This window comes from Plecotus auritus (assembly GCF_963455305.1).
Source record: "Plecotus auritus genome assembly, chromosome: 5".
NCBI lineage: Eukaryota > Metazoa > Chordata > Mammalia > Chiroptera > Vespertilionidae > Plecotus > Plecotus auritus.
Genome location: NC_137776.1, coordinates 22,782,343 through 22,805,628, shown reverse-complemented (window position 1 = coordinate 22,805,628; position 23,286 = coordinate 22,782,343). Strand labels below are relative to the sequence as shown.

The following is a 23,286-nucleotide window of genomic DNA, read 5'->3' as shown; positions in this document are numbered from 1 at the left end:
GACTGAGGGTTCGTTTTTGGGAGATTCTTAAAAATGGAGCAAGGCCAGGAGAGATGAGTCTGAGAAAGCCTTCAAAGAAGAGGGCAATTGTGAGCATTGCCTTCCAAAGAGGATTCCCAGAGTGGTGAGGGGGGTGGACACCCCAGTTTGTGCAACAGCTAGAGTGGCTTAGTCTGGAGAGGGAAAATATGGGGGATAGAGGGGGTACAGAATGGGAGTGAGAAGGTACTGAAGGGCAAATTTGCTTACTTTCTTTTGCTCTCCAAAGTAGAGCCTAGTAGGTAGAGCTTCCTATAGAGAGGAGGAGACTTGGGTTAAAGAAACAGCAACGCTCTCTAACACCTAAAATGGCACAGCGGGGCGCAGTCATGGGAGTCGTTGTCACTGGGACACATACTCACTGACACCTATTAGGGGTAAGGCAGCTGCTGATGGGAGGGTGTCTTCCTGGGGAGTCTTGGGTAGAAATGCTCAGGGCCCACTGAGGTCCTGCCCTCAGGTTGGGCTGTGAAGGGACATGGTCCCTGGAGGTCAAGGCATCCATGAATGTGCTGACCACTTGCCCTATGACCCCCACTGGGAGAGGCCCCAATCCGATGAAGTGTCCTGCCCTTGGGGGACCAAGCTTGGGGGGGGGGGGGGCGGGGAAGAGAGAGAGAACTATATATGGAAACAGTTAGTGCTTGGCTGGGGGGTTCTGGCCAGAGGTAGCCTTTGGGGCCCAGGGTAGGAAGTGATCAGTTTGTGCTGCAATGGTTGAGGAAGTCCTATTCTGAGTCCAATTTAAGATTTCAGCAATGGAAAAGAGGAGAGAAGAAGAAGAGAGGGCCTTTCAGAAGGTTGCAGGGCTGAAGCAGAGAAGGGGCAGGGCCTTGGTACAAATTACCAAGACTGATGGGGCCTGGGGCAAATCCAGTGTCCTTGCTGGGGAGATGAGAGGGCCAGGCCATGTTGCCTTACCTTGGTGGCTCTGGCTGGGGTGCTGGTGGGAACAGTCTGAGTGGGAACAAGCATGGCATTCATGGTGAGCAGAGAGGAGGTGTGAGCAGATAGAGAGGAGAGAGGGGAAGGCAGTGGAATCCACCCGAGGAGGAAGGGGCCACATAAGGGAGGAGTCCAGAAGTCATATTGGGGAACTTGAACTTGATGAGCTAAGCACTAAGAGCCATTATGGGTTCTTGAGTGGGGAAATGACCCTAAGCAGTGTTTGAGAGCCGGGAGTCAGCTGCCAGCTGTGGGGTGTGGCTCGGTGGTGAGGGGGCTGCCAGGAGGAAGGCTGGGGACACCAGATGAGGCGGGTACAGGTGCTCAGCATGGGCAAAGGCGACCAGAGGGGCCTGGACGAAGGGCCTACAGAAGCACAGACTCCCAGTTCCCTGGCTGACAGGTAGAACAGCATCCTCGGGGGGAGGCTGGTAGGAGGAGGCGAGAAATATTCCAGCCTGGCCGGGCCAGCCTGGCGAGCATGTGTGAGCTGATGGGGTGGGCGTGCCCGCAGTTGCCCAGCCTCAGCCAGGAGCTGGGTGCTGGTCCCTCAGGGTGAGTTGAGAAGGGCCTGAGGACAGGAGTGGGCTTGCCCAGGCCCCTCCCCCGGGGGTGTAGGAAAATCAGGCATCACGTTTCATTTATCACATCCAGCCTGTTCTTTTTCCCTGGTGGCCCTGGCCTGCCTGGGAGAGGATGTGGCCCCTGGAGCAACTTCACCCAAATACTCAGGGGACCCTGGCTGCTGGCCTCCCTCCCGCCCTAGAGGGGTCCAGCCCTGCCTCTCTCTGCCCTCCCTCCAGCCCCTCACCCTCCTGCCCCCATCAGCTCCCGGTCCCGGGATGGTAGGAAGTAACATTCCGTGCGGGGTGAATACAGGCTTTGAGGGGTAGACCTGAGCTCCTATAGAGCTGGCCAATCTCCCCGAAGACTCAGTTTCCTCATTTGCCAAAAGGGGTTCAAAGTGCTCCGTCTGCTGCTGCCGTAGCCACTGCTAATAGTTGTTTTTGTTATTATCTGTTGATGGTTCCCCCCAACCCCAGACAGGCTGTGGGGTGTATAATGTGCCATCCTTGCCACTCCCCCTCTAAGTGCCCAGTAAATGGTGCTGCCCTGCCCTTCTCTCTTGCTTTCAGCCCCTTCCCTTCATCTGCTTAGGGTTCTATTTTTAGAACAAGTGAGCCTGGAATAACCTGCTCTGGGTCCTGGGGCTGAGGACATTCCAGCCCCCATGGCCCTACCCGCCAGCTTCCTTCCCCTCCTAATGGGTTGCGCTGCCGTGACCTCACAGTTCGTTGCCATGGCAGTAGATGTGATGTCACAAGGTCTTTTGACCTGAAAAATTGTCCAGATTCCAGGCATCCCAGGGGGCAAGAGTGGGGAGAGCTGGAGGGGGGAAGGGGAGAGGTTGTGAGGAATTTCTGGACAGAATGTTCCTTTGGAGGCTGAGTCCGCATTCTGAGCCAGCCCCCTCCCTCCCAGCCCCAGGCTTGGGCACCTCCCCCACTCGCTATGGCCCTCTGTCTTTTCCTTCTTCCAAAACAGCAGCCCACAGATACATTTTTTCCCAGCCCACCCTCCCTGCAGGCCGCCAGCATGTCCTACTGCATGAACCTGCAGGCTGTCATCTCAGCCACCCCAACCTCTGCAGAATGGCCCTTCCTGGGGCCCATACAGTTGGCAGTGGGTAAATGCAGGCATGGAAAGGGCACGCATGTCTCTTTTTTTTGGGGGGGGGGGCTTTTTTTCTTTATTCATTAAGGTATTACATATGTGTCCTTCCCCCCTCCCATTGTCCCCGCCCCCCCCACAGCATGCATGTCTTTTTTGGGGGAAAAATTGAGGAAAAGATGTAAAGATGTGCAGCTTCCCTTATCCACCCTGTGGTTCTTAGCCCCTCACATTTAGGAAGTTCTCTCTGTTGTCTGACCTCAGTCTCTCCTGCTGCAGCCCATTTCCTCCTCTTCCTATGGAAGTGTATTGCAGACCTCTTCCTCTGGAGGACGGGAGACAATTAGTCTTTAAGTCACAGAAAGCTTGTTCCCAGCAGGAGGGCCGTTGATTTAAGGATAAGAGGAACTGAATGGAGATCATCTCCCAAGAGAGACAGAGCGTGAAGGGATGGATGTAAGGAGCAGGGTTCCAATACCAGCCCTCTTAGCTACCTATTAGCTGTGTAACCTTGGACAAGTTATTTAATATGGCAGACTGTCAGTCTCCTCAACTGTAAAATGGGTTAATGCTTACCTTGTGCACATGGGTTATGCAGATGGCTATGAGGATTGATGACCATGGAAGCCAAGAATCTAATATATGTATGCCCAAGGCTGCATTAACACGTAATGAGTCATTGTTGTTATTGTGTTAACATTATGAAAGGCATCTCCAGCCCAGGGCCAGGATGAGGTAGGCCAGTGAGGCCCCTGGGGTGCAAAATTCAAGGAGGCCTCCCTCTCAGGGCTGTGATGGTGCACTTGGAACAGCCTGAAAATGGATGCCTCCTTAAACATTCTGCCCTTAGCGCCTCACCCGAGTCCCTGCCTTATTCCAGACTCCCGGGTTTGGGATCCTAGAGTAGAGTGATCCTTGAAGAGCAAGACTTGGATGTCAAGTGGCACCAGGTCCATACCCTGCCATCTGCTCCTGAGCTGAGTTCAAGTTGTCCAATCTGGAGGCCAGGGGCATTCTGAAGACCCCTGGTGGGGCTGTGGTCAGCTGCTCAGAAAGTCTGGGGCTGTGGTCAGCTGCTCAGAAAGTCTGGGTCCTTGAGATCTAGGTTTTTTTCTGGGACTGGGCAGTGGGTAGAGACAGATGGGGACAGTCCCCATCTGAGCTCCATCTGCTCGGTCCTTCTGCAATTGAGCCTCAGGAGAAAGGAAGAGAAGAGCCCGCAGGGAGGCAGGGGACAGGGTGGAGGGGCTGCGAGGTGAGCTCAGCAGTGGGTTTTAAAAACTGGTGCCAACTCTAATCCTGCCATTAACTTTACCCTGAGAACCTGGGTCCGTCAGACCTCTCTGCATCTCAGGAGGGTGGAGACAGGGTCTGAAGTCCCTCTCAGAGCTGTTCTGAGGAGTGGTGTGGGAGGATGGAGGTGTGGGTGTACACGTGTGTGTGCACTTGTGGGAGTGGGTGAGGTGTCTGTGTTGCTGAAGGGGCTCTGCCAGCCATTGGAACTCTGGGGCGGCCACTTCAGGAGTCCACAGCTGGGGTGGTCTGGGAACTTCCCTATAGCATGCCCAGGGCCTGGGGCAGGCTTGGCTTCAGGGGAGACCCACCCTCATGTTACCAGTTCCTTACTTTTTTCATTCCCAGTCGGCCCAGAGCTGGCAGTTCCTGGGAAACAGAAGCAGGACTTCAGTCCCGGAGGACTGGGGAGGGGAGGGTGGGAGCACAGCATGCATGCTGGGCTGTGTTTGCAAACACTGCAGGAAAACGCTGGGTGTTTAGGTCAGGAGGGGTTTTTGGAAATTTTTAGCTCTTCAGAAAGCATCTCAACCAGTAAGTTGAAGGCATTTGATGGCTGGCAAGCGTCTTTCTGTGGCCGGCTTCCAGCTGGCACAGGGAAAGGGGTGGGGGCCAAGGTTACGGTGCTCAGATGATTGTTGGCAGGGAGAGAAGTTTCTCTTGCACTGCTGAGGCCTGTGGTTTCTAATATTGACTCGACTCCCTGGTCTGCTTTGTGCCAGACATGGGAGGGGTGGGCAGGAGGGTCAAGGTGGGGCAGGGTGGGCCAGAGGAGGGCCTGGGGAGTGTGTGGGGTGGAGAGGATAAATAACTGCTAGCATTTACTGAACACTTTCTAAGTGCCAGGCCCTGTTCTAAGTGCTTTATGTGCTTCCTCTCATTTGATTCTTTCAACATAGAGCCACTCTGTCCCATTGAGGAGCAGCAAGGATGAAGTGACCTGCTTGAGGTCACACAGTTAGCTGTTTAGATCAGTGCTTCTCAAAGGGTCATCCCCTGCCGAAACCGGTTTGGCTCAGTGGATAGAGCATCAGCCTGCAGACTGAAGGGTCCTGGGTTCGATTCCGGTAAAGGGCATGTACCTTGGTTGCGGGCACATCCCCAGTGGGGGGTGTGCAGGAGGCAGCTGATTGATGTTTCTCTCTCATCGATGTTTCTAGCTCTCTATCCCTCTCCCTTCCTCTCTGTAAAATATCAATAAAATATATTTATAAAAAAAAAAAAAGGGTCATCCCCAAGACCTGGAAACCTGTTAGAAATGCACATTCTCGGGTCCCACCCGGGTTCTACTGGATCAACCCTCTGGGGAGGGCCCAGCCCCTGTGTGTCCATAGCCCTCCAGGTGTTTCTGAGTCACGCTCAAGTTCAAGGCGACCTGGCTCACACTCTGCTCTTCAGGAGAGTCATGGCCTCCTGGGACGTTTCCTCCAACGCTGGATGAGGGCTCTTGAGGGCCTGCAGTATCCTGGGGCAGGCACTTCCTCTGCAGCTTCTCCATCTCACCCCATTGCTGTCCTTTCTGAACAGCCTGTCTGGAGAGGCTGGCTCAGCAGACTGAAGAGTGAGGGCTTTGGACGTGGGAGAGCTGAGTTCAGATCTCTGCTCTGCTATGCAGACTCTGCATATAGAATGTCTCTGTGATCTGCCCTCCAGGTGTGTTCCTCCTCCCCGCAGGGGCCAGAGAGGAGGTGGTCCCACCCAGCCCATGGTCTCCATGGGAGCACCACAGAGCCCTGGATCAAAGGGACCAGTGGGGTTCAGAGGGCCAGAATTTTTCAGGGGTCTCATTTGCCCCCTGCCCAGTGGCCTGTGGCTCAGCAGGGGGGGCTCTGGGAGGTGGCCTGGCTGGGACAGGATGTGATGTGTCATCTTTACTCCTCCAGAGCCATCCTCAAACTCCAGGTGAGTCGACCTGAGGGCTAGAGGGGCTTCCTGATGTGCCTCCCCAACTCCAACTCCATTCCTGGACCCTGTCCTCTCTCATTCATCCTAAGCTGCCTTGGCCCTGAAATACTCCCAGGAGGTTTCATCCCCAGGAAGGAAGTTTTGGCCTCAGCCACCCGTCTTCTTTCCAGGCAGGAGGGGTAAATTCTGGGCCATTTCCAGAAAGAGCACGGCTGCCTTCAGCTTAGCCGGCCTTCTTCCTCCATGTCTGCCTCGGCCAGTTCTCCCTGGCGCCAGACCCTCTCAGTGGTCATTCTGTCCATTCCTCTGTCTTCAGACACAAACAGCTTGCCCCTCAGGTCCCGGGCTGGGGCCAGGGCAGGCGTTTCCTATCCTGAGACAGTCTGTCTTAACTGGGCCCACACTCCTCTCAGCAGAGGCCTGTTTCATGACCTTGGCAGTCATGCTCACGTCCTTCTGCATGGTTCAGGGGCCCCACTAAGCACTTTGCTGAGTTGGAAATGGAGCCCTAGAAACTGGTCAGGAGGTGGCCTTGGAATGGGAAGTTTCTCTCCTATTTTGGGGGAGTCCTAGGAGCCTATTTTTCAGGTTGCCTGGGCAGGGGAAGGGTGGCACTGGGGCGAGGGGCATAGGTGTTTATTGATCGCCTGCTATCCATAATTACAGGCCCTGGAATGAGGGATATGGCAAATGAGTTCGTAAAAATGCTGCTTTGAATATGTTTTGGAGGCAGGTGGGATAGAATCAGAAATAAAACAAGACATATTCCCATGATATGATTATTCATGTGCCAATGACCAGATAAATGGCACTGACAGAAAGATGTACTGGAGTTGAGAGGTGGGAGAGAGAGTCCTCCTTGCTGAGATGTTCAGGGAGGGCTTCATGGAGGAGGAGAGCTTGTAGGAAAAGAGGGGAAGCTGTTCCACCAGGAAAGGCCTGGGTGTGAGAACAAGTAAAGGGATGTAGGGGTCAGGTCTGGGTGGAGCAGAGCTTTTGGGCATGAAAACTGAGGTCTGTGAAGGGGCAGGGCCAATGAGGGGGGAGGCCTTGAAGAGTTAGAACCCACAGGCCTCTCATCCCAGGCTGCTGCCATTTCAGACAAAGAGGGAGAAGGGCAGAGCCCAAGGTGGGGTTCAAATCCTGTTGTCCCCATTAGTAGTTGATGACTTGGGTCACTCATTTAACTTCTGCATATCTGTAAAGTGGGCCTCAAAAGTAACAATGGGCCCCGGCTGGTGTGCTCCATGGTTGGAGTGTTGGCCTGCACACTGGAGGGTCCCGGGTTTGATTCTGGGTCAAGGACACTTATTTGGGTTGCAGGTTTACGCCCCATTCCCAGTTAGGCTGTGTGCAGGAGGTAACCAGTCAATGTGTCTCTCTCACATGATGTTTCTCTTTCTCTCTCTCCCCCTCTCTCCTTCCCTTCCACTCTCTCTGAGAAGCAATGGAAAAAATATCCTCAGGTGAGGATTTAAAAAAAAAGGTCATAATGGTACCTACATCACAGGTGCTTGTGGTGGCTGAGACGGTCTTGATGAAAATGCCTGGCATGTTGGCACAGTGACGGTTACTCGCTCCTTGTTCCTTTTTGAACCGTCAGCGACTGCCTGAGTCAGAGGCCTGGGTGATGTTTGTCCAGGTGGATGTTTACAGTACCAATACGAAGTTTTTTATTTTCCAAACTGTACCTCCCAACTTGGGGACAGCCAGGTTCCATCTTGGGTTGGCGTCATGTCCTGAAAGCATTCTGCCCGCATGGCCACCGGCCTTGGAGAGGGAGCCAATCTGGGGGTGTTTGTCCTGAGGCTTCACACTGCCTTTTCCCTTTGTCCACAGCCTGTCAACACTGAGAGTGCACCGAAGAATGTAGTGGACACGGTGAGTGACAGCAGGCCCTGGGGTTGGGTGGCGGGGAGCAGCCTGGGAGGCCGGAAAGCGGAAGAGGGATTTGGGGAAAGTGAACAGATGTGTTTGGGGACATCCTTCTGGAGTAGATATGGGGAACTTGTGGGAAGTGGTGGGGCCATGGGTGATGTTGGGAGCTGGTGCATTTGGAAATGGATTGCTGGGGAACTAGGCGGGCCGAGCAGGAGAGGCAGGGGTGGGAGCAGAGAGAGAGAGGCCCGTGGTTAAATGTGGGTTTCTTTATTAAATATGTAGGAATTGAGAAAGCCAGGCAGATCTTTCCGAATAGATCTTTCTGATGTAGCAGAGACACAGACAATCTCAAGGAGGAGGAAGAGGAAAAAGTCAGTGGGCCCTGATGTGGGAACTGAGGTTAGCAGCGGTGAGGTGCCTCCGGCAATGGCCGGAGTTGAATGGCTTGGAGTGGAAGACTCCGGTTTAAATCCTAACACCTCCGAGCTCCTAATTGTGTGACTATAGGCAAATCATGAGCCTGTCTGTGCCTCAGTTTTCTTATCTGCAAAATGAGAATAATATTTCTCAGAGTTGTCGTGAGACACGGAGAAGAGGGTTTGATTAGCTCTGAGAGGCTTTCAGTGGACAAAGAAATGTTAAACAGCCAAGTCTCCCCCACCCCACCCCACCCCATCTAGACCTTTCTGCAATCCTCTGACCGCCCCCCATCACACCCCCCCCCGCACCCCGCCCCCGCCAAACCCAGCAGGTGAAAGACCTAGTGCCTTTTGATTACTTTCTTTGACTCCCCTTTCTTACTATCTTGTGTCTCTCTCTCCAGGGAGAAGGAACCTTCCGGGGTGGGAACACTCTGAAAAGCCTTGAGGAAGACGTAAGTATGGGGGGCGGGGAGGGGTAGAGAAGGTTGTGGCTGGTCCCTGGTGCTCAGAGGGACTGGGGATGGGTGGGTGATATCTCACACCTCTCCTGTTTGGTGGGGCTTCCCTTCCTCCTCTCCAGAGGGCAGGCAGGGTTACCCAGCTTAGTTGCTGAGCAAGGGAGGAGGGGCTGGGTGAGCAGACCCCATCTACTTATACACTGGGCCTCAGCCTTGGCCTTGGCCTTGGCCTCCAACCCAGCTGGGTCCAGAGCACTTTGCCCATCCCCTTGCCAGGGTGGGAGTGGGGAGGAGTGTGGGCTCTGTGAGGCCTGGTTGGGTGGTGGGTGAGCAGTCACCAAGGAGAATGGTCAGCACTGTAGGGACCAAGGGCAGAGATGAAGGGGGACTCTCGAACCCTTAGAGCAGTGGTTCTCAACCTTTCTAATGCCGCGACCCTTTAATACAGTTCCTCATGTTGTGGTCAATCGTAATGTAAATATCTGTGTTTTCCGATGATCCCACAGGTTGAGAACCGCTAGCAGGGTTGCCTAAGACCATCGGAAAACACAGATATTTACATTACGATTCATTAACAGTAGCAAAATTGCAGTTATGAAGTAGCAACGAAAATAATTTTATGGTTGGGGGTCACCACAACATGAGGAACTGTATTAAAGGGTCGTGGCATTAGAAAGGTTGAGAACCACTGCCTTAGAGGGTCATCAGATCTTGGGGAATTGTAGGCTCTGCTTCTTTGGAGAGAAAAATGCAGGATCCTTTGTATGGCTTAAGTGCCATTGATTCAGGAAGAACCTGGAAGGTGGGCCGACTGGTCCACCACGCTCCTACTGCCATGCATTTTTGCTGGAAGTCAGTGAGCACATTTCTTAAGTGGAAGGACCCAGAGGAGGGCAGAGGGGGCTCTCCCATGACCCTGCTTTGGGCAGTGCTTGTGGCGGGACTTGTCCTCACACCCCAGGAGCTGACGCCCGACAGAGTTGGACCTTTTTCTTCCTTCCCTTCTCTGACAATTTGCCCCTCTGCTGGCCTCTCCATCCTTGCCCGCCTTGATCTGCAGAGGAACAGGGAGTGGTTTTGGCGGTTGGCACAGGGGGAGCTGTTGATGGCATGAGGCCCTATCATCTGACAGCTGCCTGACCCATGGTGGGGAGGGCCCAGAGGGAGGTGCTGGGGCAGCAGGAGGCAGCTTCTGCAGGCGGCAGCACTTCTGCGGTGAGCCCACCGCCACTGCCTCCTTGTCCAGGGGCAGCCTGCACAGCGAGGGGAGGCATCCTCAGGAAGAGTGGGAGCATGCCTCTCAAATTAGTGGGGAAGGCTCTGCTCAAGGTAGGAGGGGTCCTGCGAGCACAGGTACACGTGCTGGAGAGGGGCCCTTGTCTGAGTTTGTGATGTTTCTGGGGCTGGAGTGCAGGGGAGAAATTAATTTTTTGTGTACCTGCTACTGAGGATTAACTAGCTTAATGCACACAAAGCACATGATATGTGCTCAATGAATGGTAGCTGTCTTATGACTGCTATTATGACTGAGGGCCAGGAGCTGGGCTGGGTATTTTTTTTTTATCTCAATGACAGCCCCTATGACAGATGCTGTGACCCTATTTTGTAGATAAGCAAACAGAGGCTTGGAGGGGCTCGATGCCTCAATGCCTTCTCCATTTCTTCCCGGGACCACTGCTTGGATCTGGTGTTGCCAGGACTCCCAACCTTGGTGGGGGAACAGGGTGATGGTGTGTGAACCAAAACATTTAGCCAATGGTCTACAAACTCTTATAAGTCAAGTCCTAGAGCTGCTGCTCCCACATCCCAGCCTGGGTCTGATGGACCCCGGAAGGTAAAGCTGCAGTAGGAGAGAGTAAAGTTAGACATCATGAAGAACTTTTTGACATGAGGGTGTGTTTAACTTTAGTCCTGGGGAAGAAAGAGGTGGCTGTTTGGTTGGGACTGGAGGCTTTATTTAGGAGAGGGTTTTGTTGGTCTGGGATGAATGTGTGTGTAAGGGGTGGGTAAGGGTGGTGTCCTGTCTGGATATGGGAGGAGAGACCAGCGGTGTTTTGGTTGTTAGTCTAGTTTAAGGAGTGCATGAAAGGCAAAGCAGGTTCCGGAATGGCCTGCGTACTGCAAAGGAGAGGAAACCTAAGTTTAAGGTCCCAGACATCTGTTGTGGGTTGGATGACCTCAGGCTGATTGAGTCTGTCCCCTGCCCAGCGGTGGGCTCCCTGCAGTCTGCCGCAGGTGAAGGGACCGCTTTCAAGGTGACATGGTTGAAGTTCTGGGCCTGCCGTTGGGACAATAAGCCTGTTTTTTTTGAGCTGTTTTCCTGTCTCTGGCCCGTGGCCCAGGATTCAGGGCAGGAATGGCTGTTTTCCTCCGACGGCTGATGTGCAGTGTAGTTCGTGGATGGTGTGCTGTGTCGCACTTTGTTTTGGAAAAATCCAGGCTGGTGGGCAGGAAGGAGAGAGGAAGGGGTGTGGCTGGAGGGGCTGGTGTTGGGGGAGGGGTGGCCACTGCCCTCAGAGGAGACATAGGAATGGGGATGGGCTCCTGACGTAGGTTGGTCACCAATTTCTGGCTGCCTGATATTGCTTACACACCCTCCTCCCAACTGTGCCCCCTGGGGACTGGGGCTCAGGAAACAGCTTTTCTTTTGGTCCAGGGCTGTTGTGTTTGGTCTGTGGACCTCAAAGGAAGGCAGGACTCTTCCCACACAGTGGTTGCTCTAACCAACCCCACCCAGGTCTCAGCGTTCTGCTCCTTGCTGTATGGCGGCGGAGAATGTTGATCACAGAGCACAGGGTCATAGTCTTTGAGCGCTCGGGAATGGCTGAGCGGTGATCAGCAGTGAGGATCAAGGCAAAAAGAGTTGGCTGGACCTGAGGTAGGAAGGGTGAGGGTTAGACACCAGGAAGAACTTACCGGTAGTAGGAGAAGTAGGACCCTGTTTTGGTGACGCTGTGGAATTTCCGTTAGTGGTGTCCTTTCAACAAAGGACAGACTATTTTGGTGACAACAATAGGGGAGAGTTCTTCTTGGTGCACAGGGAATTGGATCAAAAGTCCTATTATTGATCTATGTCCTGGTAGGGGCTGGGAGGAAGTTCAAAGCCCTGTGGATAGAGAGCTTTGAGAGCCTCAGTGAGGAAAAGAATGGGATTACAGGCAGACAGAGAGCTTAATTTTCTTTTCAAAGTAAAATCTTTGTAGAGCCCTCTGGTAGTTTTCCCTAAGGGCTCTTATTGGAACAGGTCAGTGATGTAGAATCACATGAAACTGTGCTGGACCCATTTTACAGATTGCTCAGTGAGACCGAGGGGCTGCTGCCGCCAGCGCTCCAGTGATGAGTACCTTTCTTCATAGAAGAGAAGCTCTCTGAGGTCAGGGCTCCTCCTCTCCTGGGCCCCTGGTGCCTAGAACATTGCCAGGCACACAGCCTGCAGCACTCAGTGAAAGTTTACTGAGAAAGGGAGTGAGCACGGAGCTGGGTGGCAGAGATGACCACATCTCTCCCCCGTCCCCCAGCCCTCCTGAAAAGGGCCTGCATGCTGAGGCACGCTGGAGAACGCCCGTTTCCAGCCCTGTGTGTGAGGTCACCTGTGTTTTCTTGAGTGTTAGATTGTGTTTGCTCACAGCCCCCCCTGCTCCCCCATCCCCGCCATTCATGGTTCTCTGGTTCTCCCTGTGGCTCTGTGTCCACTGACACTCGGACGTGTCACCCGTGCACGTCTGCTTTCTGCCAGCGAGTGTCACATGCCCCCCAACTTTGTAGAAAACAGGAAGCCCCATCAGTTAGAGGGCAGCCCAGTGATTCATCAGCGGATGACCATCCAGCTGTTCGTCCCCATCCTCTGGTGGGGTCACTGTTCAGGGCAGCTTCGCCCCGCCCCCCCCCTTCCCTGGCCGGCCTGCTGGAGAGAGCAGGCTTGGACTTTGCCTTATCACCTCTGGAAGCGGTATGGCCAGACTCGGTTGGGGCCAAGTTTTTATTTATCCTCCCTGGCTTTTTTTTGGGTGGGGAGGCTAAGGAATGTGGAGTGTTGTAACGTTAGGAAGGGGGGGGGGGGGAACGGGAGCCAGCTCTCCTGCCCTGCTCATCCTTCTCACCCCTGTGCCGTGGAAGTTCCAAGCCCCCTCAGTCCCCAAGTCCCCCTGCCAGGCCCGTCTCAGTATCCCACTGTCTCCCTGTGCTCCCTGTGCCTGGACCTGTGGTCCTGGCCTCACCTCAAGCCTTGGCTACAGTTGTGGCTTCCAGTTGTTTGAAGCAGCTGTGGTGGCCTCCTCCAAACGTGGCTGTGGATCCGTAACAGATGAAACCCAAGGGGCTATTTATAGCGGGGTGGCCCTGGGCCTGGAGCAGGGCCCATGGCCTGTGGAGGCTCAGCGACTCCTCGTCAGGGCCCAGCGCAGTGGAGAGAGATGAAGTGTTGGGTTTCTGCGTTCCGCTGGGTGGGTAGTTTTGGAACAGCCTGGTTTGGGGCTTGAAAACCAAACACAACCCTCCTCACACCCCCGCCCCCCCCCCAACGCCTGACTCATGCAAGCCCAAGTCCTCAGGGCCAGGAGAGTTGCGGAGACAGAAACTTTCTGCCCCGACAGACAACCCCACTTGGCGTTTCCTCCTGCTGCCCGCCGAGGCTGAGCTGCTCCGGGCTGGGTGGGAGCCCAGGCAGAGGGGACTCGGTGTGCAGCTTGCTCCCTGCCGATGGATGGGGAGTCCTCTTAGCGGGGCTGCCCTGACTTTGGGCTCAGCTGGGAGCTGGGCCTCCAAGCCCACCCCCTCCCACCTCAGAGGCTCTGCAGGGCCTGGAGAGGGCTGAAGGGGGTCAAGCCTGAAGTCTGAGGGTGAATCCTGCCAGTCGTCAGGACTTGGGGGTGAGTCACTGTTGCCTCAGTTTCCCCTCTCATTGGCAAATTGCAGTCCTGTCTCCTCCAAGAAGTGGTTGCAACTTGGCGGTTGAGAAAGGCTGGTTCATGGGAGGCCCATGAATATTTGGACAGTGCCAATGGGCTCAAGGGCTTGGCTGGGCCTGGGATTCTGGGTGTTGGGTATCCGATTCTGCATCGTGTGAGGTGGCTAAAAGGATGGGCGGTTGGTGGTGGAAGAGATGCGGGGGTTTGATTTGGAGGTGGAGGTTTGATTGTATCCCTAACTGCCCTTTTAATTGTACTTGATGTAATAACAGTAACCACATATACACTGAGTGGCCAGATTATTATGATCTCTGAACACATAATAATCTGGCTACTCAGTGTATTTGTATCTCAAATGGGTACCAAAAGTATTCTAGACTTTTTCTGGAGATCAACCACCTATTTGCCCTGAGCTTTCTATCAGCCAGTGCAAAGGGGAAAACTGATCAGGTGCACGATTTATAGTATCTTTGATATCAAATAAATGAGGTACTCAAGAGAAGTACACTGAGTGGCCAGATTATTATGCATTCAGAGACCATAATAATCTGGCCACTCAGTGTATGTCACCGTTATATGTGTAATTCCTTTTCATTTTCAAACAATCTATACCCCCACTTGACATGTACATTCCAGAGGCTCAGAGCGTTAAGTAGGAAGGCTGCCCAGTGGGGCGCTGAGGGACTCAGCCTGGGCTTCCACACTGTGTCGTCGGGTACCCTGGCATGTTTTGGACACCAACTTGGGTCCCTTCGCCTGGTTTTGTATAAGTTGACAGCCCTGGAAATGGGAGAGGGTGAGGGGGTAGCATACGATGGGCGGTGGTCCTCGGGGGCACGATTTGCTGCCTGAGCCACTCTCCATAGGTGCACGTTGTGCCTGGCTGCTGTTTCTAAACCTCTGATTGAACGACTCGTGTTGCTGCTTTAAAGAAGAGGAGTGTGGCATGTCGATGGTCGGAGGAGAAAGGTTTAGAGCTGTAGAGAGGGTACCACCACTCGCCTTTCCTTCTCTCACGCTTGCAGTCTGTATCCTCCCCTCGGGGTTACTATTACGATGGCCAGTGAATCGAGATGAAATGAGTTTCCAATGTCAGTAACTGTTTTATTGAGTGTGTGCTCAGTACAGATGGCACCAGCCCAGGCGTGGCACGTTTCTCAACATTGGGATTCCTTCCTCGCCGGGGGCTCGCACGCTCACAAGCACACTCACGTGGAATTGGCATAGACTGCTCTTGGCTTTGGGTTGCTTTGTTGCTGTGGTGTTAGGGTGCCTGGGCTGGAATGTTGGCAGACAAAGGAGAAGTGGATCTGCGTTTGCCTGTGACCCTGACTGCGCCCGTGGACAGCTCTCAGCCTGCCTCCTCCACAATGCTGCTTCTCTTCTCTCTTTTCCAGGGCTCCACCAGAGTCACCCCGAGTGTCCAGCCCCATCCCCAGCCCGTCAGGTATGCCTGGCCTGTGGGGGGCACAGGGTGGGGGTCCTGGCAGTGAGGTCACTGTGGGAGTTCCTGGCAAGTCATGCCTTTGGGTCTCCGAGACCGAAGTCATAAAGCCAGTGGTAGGAAGCCTGGGCAGCCGTGGCACCCTCCCTGGAGGGTGTGGGTGGATGCCGCTTGGAAAGGGTCATGCTCTGGGTTCTAGTTGGAAGCCAGCCTTGAGCCGAATTCTTTAAGTACCTGCATGATTCATCTAGTCCTTGCAACAGCCCTGCAAGGTAAGTGTTTTATTCCCATTCGGCAGATGAAGAAACAGTTTCAGAGGTGGCTTGTTAGAGGTCACACAGGGGCCTTGGTGCCTCGCTGACACAGCCTCTTTTCCCTGCGTCCAGCTTCTCTGGTTCTCTCTGTCTCACCTTCACCCCTGAGGCTCCAGAGATGAGTGAGAATCTGGCCCCAGGAAGATGGGGTCCCAGGGAGAGGGGACCTGGTGTGTGGCTGAAACCCCCAGCAAGTTGTGGTCCAGCTGCCCGCTGCCCTCCCACCTGATCTGCTCTTTAGATCACCTCCTGCCCCTACAGCCCAGAAGCACCTTGGGTGGACGGTTGCGGAGTGCGGTACTGAGGTGGTCAGGCGGTGGCGCTGTTTTGCCTGGCGGCAGGCAGTGAGCTGAGTAGGAGCTTTGAGGAGCCCACCTCAAAGAAGCTCATCTTGGGGATGAGGGATGGCCGGGGCTCAGAGCTCCAATCACACTGGACCTTACTGCAGCCACCGGCCCTTCCACCACTTGATCCCCGTCATTGCCACCGTGGAGAAGCCTCACATCACCCCAGCTCCTCCATCTCCAGACCCCATCTACAGAGTTGGTCTCAGAGTTAACCTAGTGGAAACCGGGATTCTGCCCTACTTCTTGGGGGTCCTTCCCAGTGCCGCCCCATCACTTTGAAATACCCTGGTGGTATTCCTCCTGCTGCCCTCCAATCTCAACTTTACCTACTGTAGTGACAGGTTATCAAAATGAAATGTGAGTGTTGTCCACCTCAGACAGAGAGGGGAAGCCAGACATTAGGAGACTGCTGATGGGTAAGAAGGTGTCGGGTTGGGGAGCATGTGAGGTGCCCCCAGAAGCTACAGGGCTTCAGAATGGAATTCCAGTGTCTCAAGATCCATTTCCCCTTCCCATCAGCACCCCAGTGAGTCCTTGGACCCTCCCCTTAGAAGAGAAGCTGGATGAGGTGTCAAGATGTGAGCCCCTCCCTCCCTCATCCAGTGCCCAGTTCAGGTGGCTCTCTACTCTCCACGGAGCTCAGATGGTGCTGGGATGTCGGGGGCTCTGCACTCTCTGCTTCCTGGGCTCTTAGCAATCAGGGAGGCCACTGCCACACAGTGCTGGAGTGGTGGGAGCTGCCAGAGGTAGGGATGGAGTCAGGGAACAAAGGGCAGGAGTTGGCCTGCCTCCGGGGAGGGCTGGAATGTGTGCTGTGGTCTGGCTCACCTGGAGCCCAGGTGAGCATGTCACCTGAGCCGCCCCTTCCCCCAAGAGGCCTCCCGCCCACTCCACAGCTCCGAAGCCAAGGAGGGCAGCAGAATACTCAGCCAGGGAACTGGGGAGCACTCGCTCAGCCTCTCTTTCCCCTTCCAGAGCTGTCCCAGGAGCCTTGGAGACACTCTGCCAGACCAGGCTGCAGTGTGTCAGGGGGCAGAGCTGGGCTCCTGGGTTCCTGGCCAGCTCTGGCCTTGGCTCTGACCTCTAGGATCCGGGTGAAGGCAGTGCTGACAGAACTGATGGGTACCTGGGATTGGTGTCATCACCATTTGGTTCTGACACAGCCTGAGATCCTTGCCAGCCCCTGCCCAGCTCTTTCTCTCCAGCGCCCCAGGTGGGCTTGCTGGCTGCACTGGCCTTGCCAGAGGAAGCCTCTGACCTTGGCTCTGGGTCTGGGAGCAACCAACCCCCCTGAGTTGGATATGGGGGCCATGTACAGTCCTTGCCCTGGGGAACTAGATTCTGATCTAGAACCCCCTCTCTGCTAGTCTTCCCAGAAACATGAGTGTGAGCCAGACCATGGAGGACAGTTGTGAGCTGGACCTGGTGTACGTCACAGAGAGGATCATCGCCGTCTCCTTTCCCAGCACAGCCAACGAGGAGCATTTCCGGAGCAACCTCCGCGAGGTGGCCCAGATGCTTAAGTCCAAACATGGAGGCAACTATCTGGTGAGGATGGGCCTCTCGCCACTTTCCCAGCGCCCCTCTGCCCTTTCTGCCTGCCACCTCACTGCTGTGTGTGTGTGCATGTGTATGTGTTTGTGTGCATGCATGTGCGTACATGTGTGTGTGTTGACCAGGAGGAAAGAATAACAATAAGAGCTCATGTTATTGAGCGCTTATTACAAGCCAGGCCTTGTTCCAACTGCTTTCCGCATATTTAACCTTCAGGACAGCCTAGAAAGCAGGTTTTGTTAGAGCTCAGAGAGGTGGAGTTTCTGCTTAAGTTCACAGTATCAGGAAGTGGCAGAGCTGGCACCTTGTTGGCACCTCTGAGAAGTCTTAAGGCAGAGTTGTGGCAGAGGCATTGTAAGGGACCTTGTGTTGCTGACATGGGGACCGTACCTGGCCCAGGAGAGTCACCTAACAAATGTGGGTGAAGTGGCTGCCAGTGGTCTCCTCTGATGTCAGAAAGGCCCGACTGGGGGGTTGGGCCAATCCTGGCTCTATAGGAGGGCTCATGTCCACTTTACCGGGAGGTACATTGACTGGACCAATAGACTAGTCTGTGCAACCTTCAGGGGCTGCCCTTGGCTGTGTGAGCAGAGGTGGCTGTAGGAGGCTGTCTTAGGTCCCTGGAGCTGCTGTAACAAATTACCACAAACTCGGTGGCTTCAACAATGGAATGTAGCTTTTTAGAGCTCTGGGGGCTAGAAGTCCAAATCAAGGTATTGGCAGGGCCATGTTTCTCTGAATTGTGTAGGGGAGCAACCTGCCTTGCCTCTTCCTGGTTGCTGGTTGCTCCGGCATCCGTGGTGGCCCTCGGCTTGTAGCTTCATCGCTCCAATCTCTGCCTCCGTTGTCACAGGGCCTTCCTTCTTTCCTGTGACTCTCTGTGTGCCCTTTCCTCTTCTTATAAGGACACCAGCCATTGGATTTAGGGTCCACCCTAAATTCGGGATGATCTCATCTCCAGATCCTTAACTACTTACATCAGCAAAGGCCCTATTTCCAAATAAGGTCACATTCTGAAGTTCAGGGGGATGTGAATTTTTGTGGGACACCATTCAACCCACTACAGACACCCATCCATCAGCTGTGTCAGACGCTGTGAAGAGCCTGGTTTGAAACATCAGAAAGTCCTCAGTTCGAATGCTGGCTCTGCTCTTATTAAGTAGCTGATCTTGGACACTTAGCCCTCACTAAGTCTTAAGTTCCCCATCTGTAAAATGAGTCTAATAATACTACCCATGTCTTATGGTGGTTCAAAGAATGAAGCCAACTGATAGATGTAAAGTTCTTAGCATGGATATGACAGGGTGTGGATACTCGAGTGGTAGCTGTTGTTCACATAATAAAGCGTGTTCCATTATGGGGCTCAAGAGTGGACTAGAAGCCATCTACGGTCCTTCCTGACTTTGGGAGTCCAGGATTTCATGGGACTCTGTGCTATGCCACCCCCCCTCCATCCTGCCTATTCCAGACCATGGGGTCCTCTTTTCTCCCCAGGAGACAACATAGTGGTCTTTGAGTTTCCCAGGCAGTAAGGTAGAGGTAGAGACAGGAATTCCAGAGATTGGGGGATTCTCATGGGCTGTGGTTAGGTGCCAGAGAACGTCTTCTGGGAGAGGATGTCAAGGGTCTGAGAGGGCCCACCCAGGACAGTTTGCATCCTCTGATGGAGGGTGTCTGACCACAGAGCCATTGCATCTTCAAGGGGTGAGTTTCTAAAGTCCACCTGTGGAATGGAAACTAAAGAAGGCCAATACTGAATATGGGACCCGAGACAGGTTCCATTCCCTTCTCATCTTTAGTTCTGGACGTCTGCTCACAGAGGGGAGTGGCTGAGAGTCTATACTTCTCCCCGCCTCACTCCCCCCCCCCCCCCCCCCAATTCTGAGAACCTATAGTTGGGTTCCTGTTGCTCAGTGTGTATATCTGGGATCCCAGCTCATGTGTGGGTGGGATCTCCAGCAGGGGCCAGAGCAGCTTGTGATCCTTTCTACCATTTCTTCCTTCTAGCTTTTCAACCTCTCTGAGCGGAGACCTGACATCACGAAGCTCCACGCCAAGGTGAGCCCATGCCGAGTAGGGTGGGAGCGTCTACCTGCCTGGGAGGGGAGATAACAGACAGTCCCCCTTGCTCCTCAGGTCCCACGTCAGAGTCTTAGGGAAAGTGCTGTGACAGTTTGCAAAGCCTATTACAGTGCCATCTTCTCCTTGGATAATGGGAAAGAAATTTATTCATTTTTTTTTCCATAATATGAACTACAGAAAGCAAAGCTCGATGCAGTGATTTCCACCCAGCTCTGCCTCCCCTGGGGAGCCCTTAGAATCTCTGGGTGAGGCTGGAGCTGTGAGATTGTTAGTTTCTTTGAAAGGTATCTTGGATTTAAACTGGCTGGGAATGGCCGACGTGGACCTTCCCACCGCCAGCTCTCACTTGCTCACCCTGTGGGCTGTGGGCTGGGCTTTGCATGGTGCCTGCTGCCAGCTCCTGGATTCTGGTGCCTGTCGCTGTGTGACCCTGGGGAGGTGACACACTTTTCTGGGCCTCAGTTTGCACCTCTGAAAGTGGACAGGCTGGATTAGGTATATACTCTGGGCTCTTCTAAGCACAAGTTCTCTTTTACTGTAAAGTTCTGTGAGTTTAGAAAAGTTTTGAGGAGCTGGAGACTGTGGTTCAGATCTGCCCTCTGTCTCCTTCAGCTTCTCTGGGCTGGCCTGAAAAATCAATGGTGTGTGTGGCCAGGGCCTGGAAAAGAGCCACGAACAGCCAGGAACCCTTTGCTCTGCTCTCTTGCCCTGAGCCAGGCCTTGGGGTTGTCTGTGGGAGCAGAGCTTGGGGGCAGTGCTGGGGGCCCCTTCACATTTTGAGGTCAGAGTCATGTGGAAGGGACCTTGCCTTTGTTTTGCTCACACATGAGAAATTGAGGCTAGGAGAAGGGCTGGGGCCCCCAGTAAGCCAGTGTCAGAACTGAGACTCAGGCACAGAGTCCCTGGTACTGCCATTGTCCTACCCTTCCACACCCCTACCTCCCAGCTGGGCTGATAGGCAGGGCAGGAACCAAGGCCCAGCCACTGGTGGCCACTGCCCGGGTCTAGCATGTGGAGTGTGTGCTGCCCCCACTGCCCTGGTTGACCGTCTGGGCTTCTGCCATTTCTCACTCCTGTCTTGGGCTGCAGGTACTGGAATTTGGCTGGCCTGACTTCCACACCCCAGCCCTGGAGAAGATCTGCAGTGTCTGCAAGGCCATGGACACTTGGCTCAACGCAGACCCCCACAATGTTGTCGTTCTACACAACAAGGTCAGAGACGGCTGCAGGGTGTGTGTGTGTGTGTGTGTGTGTGTGTGTGTTTGTATATGTGTGTGTGTGTGTGTGTGTGTGACCGTGTGTGCGCATGCCCATGCGTGAATGTATCCTTGGATGAGGGTATCTCCTGGCCTGTGTCATTGGACTGTGTGAGTGTGGAAGTCTGTGTATTCTCCTTTCTAAGGATGATAGATCCTGTCCCCGGGGCTCCCACAGGAAGTGTGGGGCCCTCAAGTGTAGTGGGTGATCAGCTGTGTTTCTTCTCTTTGAGATTCAGCGCCGAACCTCATCCCTCCCCCACACCCCCTCCCTCCCCCATATCCCTTCCCTCCTCCTGGTCTCCCTTAGAACTACACCCTTCTCTGCAGCCCCTGCCCCCTTCCCTCCAAGGCTCTGGATGGGCACTGGAGCAGTAGGCTGGCCTTAGAAATAAAGGCTTTTGTGTTTGGGGGCTCTTACAGGGAAACCGAGGCAGGATAGGAGTGGTCATTGCCGCGTACATGCACTACAGCAACATTTCGGCCAGGTAAGAGGGCCCCTGAGCCTCCCGTTCTCTGCATATTGACCCACCCATGATTTCTCCCTTCCTTGGGGCGGGCGGATAAAGACAGAGGGCGTAAGAGGGTCTTAGGATGAGGAAGGAAGGTGCCTATCACACCCCAGTGTATGTGGAGGGCAGGAGAGAGGAGAGTCCATCCCCCCATTGCCCAGCCTTGGGAGACAGGCCCATCCGTGGATACCCCATCCAGCCAGATTCTTGGGGCCACTTTTTCTTGCCAAACTGCCTTCTGTTTTCCTGGGTGAGCAGGGAGGGTGTCCTAAGGAAATGATGGATCAGGTCTGGGTCCAGCAGAACCGTCTGGGAGTTATCTCATCCATCCCCCTGTCCCTGGCCAGCAGGGCCTGTTCCCACTTAGGGGTTTTGGAGCAAGACTAGTAAACCAGCAGTGCCCTGTTTTGATTCCATTTTGCAGAGAAGCAGAGGGATCCATCTACTCACTGGTTTATTCTCTCGATAGTAGTTACTGAACAGCCACACACTGTTCTAGGTGCTGGGATACAGCAGTGGGCAGAGCCAGGCCACTGTCCCATAAGTATATAAGCAAGTATATCCGTAATTGCAGGTGATAAGATCTATGAAAGAATGGAGACCAGAGCATGACAGGGGTCAGAGGAGGCCTCTGGAGGAGGTGATATTTGAGCAGAGACCTGAATTAGGCAGAGGAGGGGGGACCGACTGAGTCACATAAAGTCTGGGAGAGAACTTCCCAGGCAGAGAGAGGAGGAAGGGACAAGGCCTGCGGTGGGAATGCTATGCGAGGGGCTGGCATGTTTTGAGCTGAGTGAGTGAGGGCATGAGGAGTAGGAAGTGAAGCTGGAAGGGGGCAAGCCTTGTAGGACTTGATAAGGACTTTGGGTTTATTCTAAGAGTGATGGGAAGTCGTTGGGAGAGTCAAGAAGGGGCAAGCTATGGGATCGGTCACTACATTTTAAAATGATCTCTCTGAGCGCTCTGATGGATGGGTAGAGGGTTCTTGGAGGGCTTGCCTGTAGGATGGCAATTTTACAACTTTAAGAAATCCATCTTAGCCTAATCTTTGCTTACTGGTGAGCACTTGCTGTGCACCTACCATGTGCCTACAAGCGCCAAGCTCTTTAGAGATGTTAGCCCACTTGATCACCATAACAAACTTTGAGGAAGGCAACTATCACGCTCATTTGACATGAAATAAAAAAAATCATTTTCAGGAAGGTTAAATAACCTGCCCTAAGAATAGTGATGAAGTGGTGGACTAGTGCTAGGCTCCCAGCTGTCTGGCTCCAAAGCCCCCGTATAGCACACAGGGTCGAGAACTGCCAGGGCGCTCCTTTCCTGAAAGCACCTCCGCACAGGGTGGCTGCAGGACACTGCAGGTCTGGGGAGGGGGGAGGGGGGAGGGGGCCGGAGGGGCTCGTGCGCTTGGATGTTGGCTCCTCTGACCACCTGTCTTTCCCCCTAGCGCCGACCAGGCACTGGACCGGTTTGCAATGAAGCGATTCTATGAGGATAAGATTGTACCCATTGGCCAGCCATCCCAGAGAAGGTGGGTCACAGCCCAGTGCACATGTGTGTGCTTGCTATGTGTGGGGACTAGCCTCATGGACCCACGGGGGATGGAATAGCATGCCTCGGTGGGCGTGTACTAAATATGCATGTTCAGGGGCCAGTCTGGAGGGGTCTGAAATCAGGGACATGGGTGAACCCACGAGCAGCTGTGTGTGTGCCCACAGGTGGGCAGGGCAGTTGGCTCCTCAGGCTGGTACTAGAGAGCAGTGGGGGCATTGGTGGGGGACACATTGGTCCGGGTATAAGAAGGCAGATTGTATGAGGAGGCAGTGGCATTCTTGGTCCTGGAAGCAGGATCGCTTCAGTGTTTGGAGGAGTCTTCAGGAAACCGAGGTCCCTGCCACCTGCCTGGGGAGGTCACATGCACTCTCGATAACAGTCACTTTTTACTGGGTGTACTTTAAAAACTTTATCGAGGGCACTCAACCACGTGGTCTCAATGGAGTGCACAACAGCCCAGGCAGGAAGCAGGGCAGAGGCTGAGTCAGTCATTCATTTGGCAAATTTTAGACAGTCTGCTATGCTCTAAACTCTAGGGATATCTAGTTGAATGGGACAAAATCCATTGCCCCTAGTGAGGTGATACTCTATTGAGAAAGATGGACATTACACAAGATATACACAAACAAGACAATTTCAGATCGTGATTAGTCCTAGGAAAGCGCTGCAGAGGTGAGAGCTGAAGGGAGGGGAATAGGG

General features: G+C 54.0%; 1 protein-coding gene across 10 annotated transcripts in view; it reads left to right on the top strand.

The window, feature by feature from the left end:
• Positions 1-23,286, top strand: part of TNS1 (tensin 1) — a 222,010-nt gene that overhangs the window by 117,010 nt on the left and 81,714 nt on the right. For 9 of the 10 annotated variants that reach the window (XM_080669590.1, XM_080669588.1, XM_080669585.1 and 6 more), the window contains 8 exons: positions 7,693-7,734; positions 8,558-8,608; positions 14,919-14,968; positions 16,994-17,174; positions 19,188-19,238; positions 20,352-20,474; positions 20,942-21,006; positions 22,481-22,564. In XM_080669590.1, coding sequence (XP_080525716.1) covers positions 7,693-7,734; positions 8,558-8,608; positions 14,919-14,968; positions 16,994-17,174; positions 19,188-19,238; positions 20,352-20,474; positions 20,942-21,006; positions 22,481-22,564 — 647 coding nt within the window. Of the gene's footprint in view, positions 1-7,692; positions 7,735-8,557; positions 8,609-9,847; positions 9,968-14,918; positions 14,969-16,993; positions 17,175-19,187; positions 19,239-20,351; positions 20,475-20,941; positions 21,007-22,480; positions 22,565-23,286 lie in introns of those variants that run through there. The other variant, XM_080669591.1, reaches the window with a different exon arrangement.